Genomic DNA, 3,166 nt, shown 5'->3' with positions numbered 1-3,166 from the left:
TCCAGATTTCCACCATAAACACCTCTATAGACTAACATGTTGTTATCAATCATATACATATACAGATAATGATGATTGGACTAAAATAGATTACATTTTGAACTAAATGCGAGTATTACACCCAAGTCAGTAAATGTATTGCTTTATCTGAATATGTCACTTTTTTTTTTTTTAATCAAGCAGGTTGTTTCCATTGTCTTACACATGGAAGAATCTTTTCTTTTATCAAGATTTACAACCACCGCCTTCTTTCTATCTGTCATAAAATTCTCACAAGATTTTGTATCCCAAAACTCATAAAATATATACACTCAAAACCATATTCTAAATATACAAGGACAATCAAAAACAATATAATTCATCATATCTTTTTGCAGATATAAAAGAAAAAAATACACATAATTAAGGACAAGCAAGGGCAAATAAAAAAAGAAAAGAAGGCTTTCCTACGTCTACAATGCCAAACTTTATTTCTAAGCTATTATGCATTAATTTAGGTTAGGACACACAAATAAAAAACCAACCAATTCGTTCTTTTCCTTTCTGTAACTCTATCTTCCACAATATTTCGTGGCTGCAAAAAAAGGATAATTAATACCATACAAACAACTAATCTTCATTCGATACCCAGATGCATACCAAACTGAAAAAAGAAATTCCAAAACACCACCAAGATGCAGATAAATATCAGTAATAATTCATTCATCTTCACTAATTAGTTTAATATCTCTAGTAAATAGTGCAGGCCTCACGTTTATTACACATGAGATCGACGTTGTATGTACAGACCACACAAAAAAACCGATCTGTCATGGTATATAAAAAGATTAAAAAATTAAGGAAAAATAGAGCTAGCAGAGGAATTCGTCGGAGAGGAGGAGCTGAAGCTGGTCGTAGGAGGCTTCTTGTCCAAGTCGCAAGGCTTCCAGGAGGTGTTCGAAGAGGAGGGCATGACAGGGGATGCGGAGGACGCCCTGCTGTTGGTAACCATACTCTTGAGCGGATTTATTAAGGAGGTTGATGAAAACTGGGTGGCTGAGTAAGTGTGCGCTGACGACGAATCGCTCCATGTCGTCTCCGACGTAAACGGGAAGGTGTCCCTCGGGTACTCCGCCGTGCCGTCGTGTCTTTAGGGAGCTGTGTGACCGGCGGGAGAGCTGAGAGTCGGATCTCAAGAGAGAGTAGTGAGATGAGTCGGCGACACGAGAGAGGCGGCGGATGAGCTTCTTCATGATTAAGTTATGGTTTAAGGTTGTCGCAAACAAAGATGAACGGGAGAGAGAGAGAAAGAGAGCAAGCAAATGCGAGTATAAAAAGGGAATTCGGAGGGTACAGGTAGGCGTACTTGGAAGGTACAGTTTTTTTTTCTTTTAATTAATATATTTATATAAAAGAAATATGGGTCTTGTGATTGATTACCTACTTTTTCTACGCTCGTCAAAATATATAATTAACCATCGCCTCACGCTATTTCAAGTTATAAATATCCCAACAAAACTTTTCTCACTGTATATTCATTATACTATAGCAAATTTAAACTCAATTAATAAAATAATTACAATACATAAAGGAAGTCATGTGAGTTTGGTTTGGTTTGTATAATTTAGATTATTGGCTACTGTTTTGAGGTGTTTGACATGGATTATGAAACCATTGGTGGTTATGTTTAAAGCATCCATAATGATGAGTTCAATAGAAGAGTTGAATGAGATAACAAGTCTATGTGTCATTCAATGGATAAAATTCTATCATTTTGAGATGCCACATTGGCATTCGATGGATTTGGAGTTCAATGACCATTAAACTTTTCAATGGTAAAAAAAGAAAGTTTTTAATTCTTATGTATTTTACTATAAATTACATTTTGTAACATTCTATTAAACTTCGTAGAGTTCAAAGCATTATAGGAAAAAAAATGATAGAATTATATAGATTATAAAAAATAATATGATAATCCATTAAACGCTATAAAATTTAATGCATTGTTGATGACCCTATGTACTCGTAAAAAAGATGAAGAATCCCAACAACTAGTAAATGCAACAAACATGTCACAAATTTATGGTTATAATAATAAATAATGCGTGCCTTAGGAATAACATGATAAGATTCATGAGTATCTTCTCACTCACTGCTAAGCGGTGAGTTATCAATTTTAAATTGGTCTTGAGATTATAGGTTAATTAATTTATATGAAAAGTATGTATAAAGATTTGATAATCATAATCATAATAAGTAATAAAGAGATGAGGTGGTTATGAGGGATAATGAGTTGTCGTTAAAGAATCTTATCCTACTAGATGCCATGCCATGGAATGCTAGGGCGTGAGATATAAAAAGTAAAGAGATATCGTTGTCATTGGTTTACGACGATCTTTTCAAATTAATATCTATATAAATTGAATGGTAAAGCGTCATCATCTTCTACACTTAATTATGTTTGTTGCTGTTTTATGTCATGTAACAACTGGCTGTGGTGATAAATGATCATAAGTTCTAGGTCTTTTTTATGGCACTCCATCTTAATTCATAATAAGCCCTGGTCTATATTGTGAATATTTCTTATTGAAATTTCAATACAGTTTTTAGTTTTTTCTAGATAATACATTCAAATTTTTTTCTTTGGCTTTTGGCTTTCTATGCTTTTCCAGCTTTGAATACAAATCAGAAAAGTACAAATTATACACAAGTAAAAGACACAAAATATTATATTTGTGTGACCTAAATTGCAAAGAATTTCGTATAAGTCTTTGTTAAGCTTCAAAATATTATATTTGTGTCATCTAAATTTTGAATATCACAATTACCCTTTATGAACTTTGCAATATCAAATTAACTAAATCCTTTTTTTTTCTTCTGACATTTTTAATATTTTATAATCAAATTAACTATATATATATATATATATATATATATATATATATATATATATATATATATATATATATATATATATATATATATATATATATATAAAAGCGTGTGTGTATGATGTGAATAAACTACCCATGGACCTTTCACGTTATTGCATGTATTAATTTGTTTAAAATGATTGTAATAATTTATTTATTCATATAATATGTAATAATAATTAAATAGAAAGTTTTTATTTTTTATTTTTTATTTTTGTAAGTAATATATTAGTATTAGAAATAGTTTATTTTTA

General features: G+C 30.9%; 1 protein-coding gene across 1 annotated transcript; it reads right to left on the bottom strand.

Moving 5' to 3' along the window:
- Window positions 1-675: 675 nt before the first annotated feature.
- LOC145125297 (auxin-responsive protein SAUR71-like) lies at window positions 676-1,311 on the bottom strand. Its single transcript, XM_079060772.1, has one exon. It carries the CDS (start codon window positions 1,230-1,232, stop codon window positions 852-854), a length of 381 nt encoding a protein of 126 aa, XP_078916898.1. The 5' UTR covers window positions 1,233-1,311; the 3' UTR covers window positions 676-851.
- Between the last annotated feature and the right edge of the window lie 1,855 nt (window positions 1,312-3,166).

Source organism: Lactuca virosa, chromosome 7, assembly GCF_052849685.1.
Source record: "Lactuca virosa cultivar CGN04683 chromosome 7, Lactuca_virosa_CGN04683_v6, whole genome shotgun sequence".
Lineage (NCBI taxonomy): Eukaryota > Viridiplantae > Streptophyta > Magnoliopsida > Asterales > Asteraceae > Lactuca > Lactuca virosa.
Note: the sequence above shows the minus strand (reverse complement) of the source record. Positions and strands in the feature narration are given on the sequence as shown.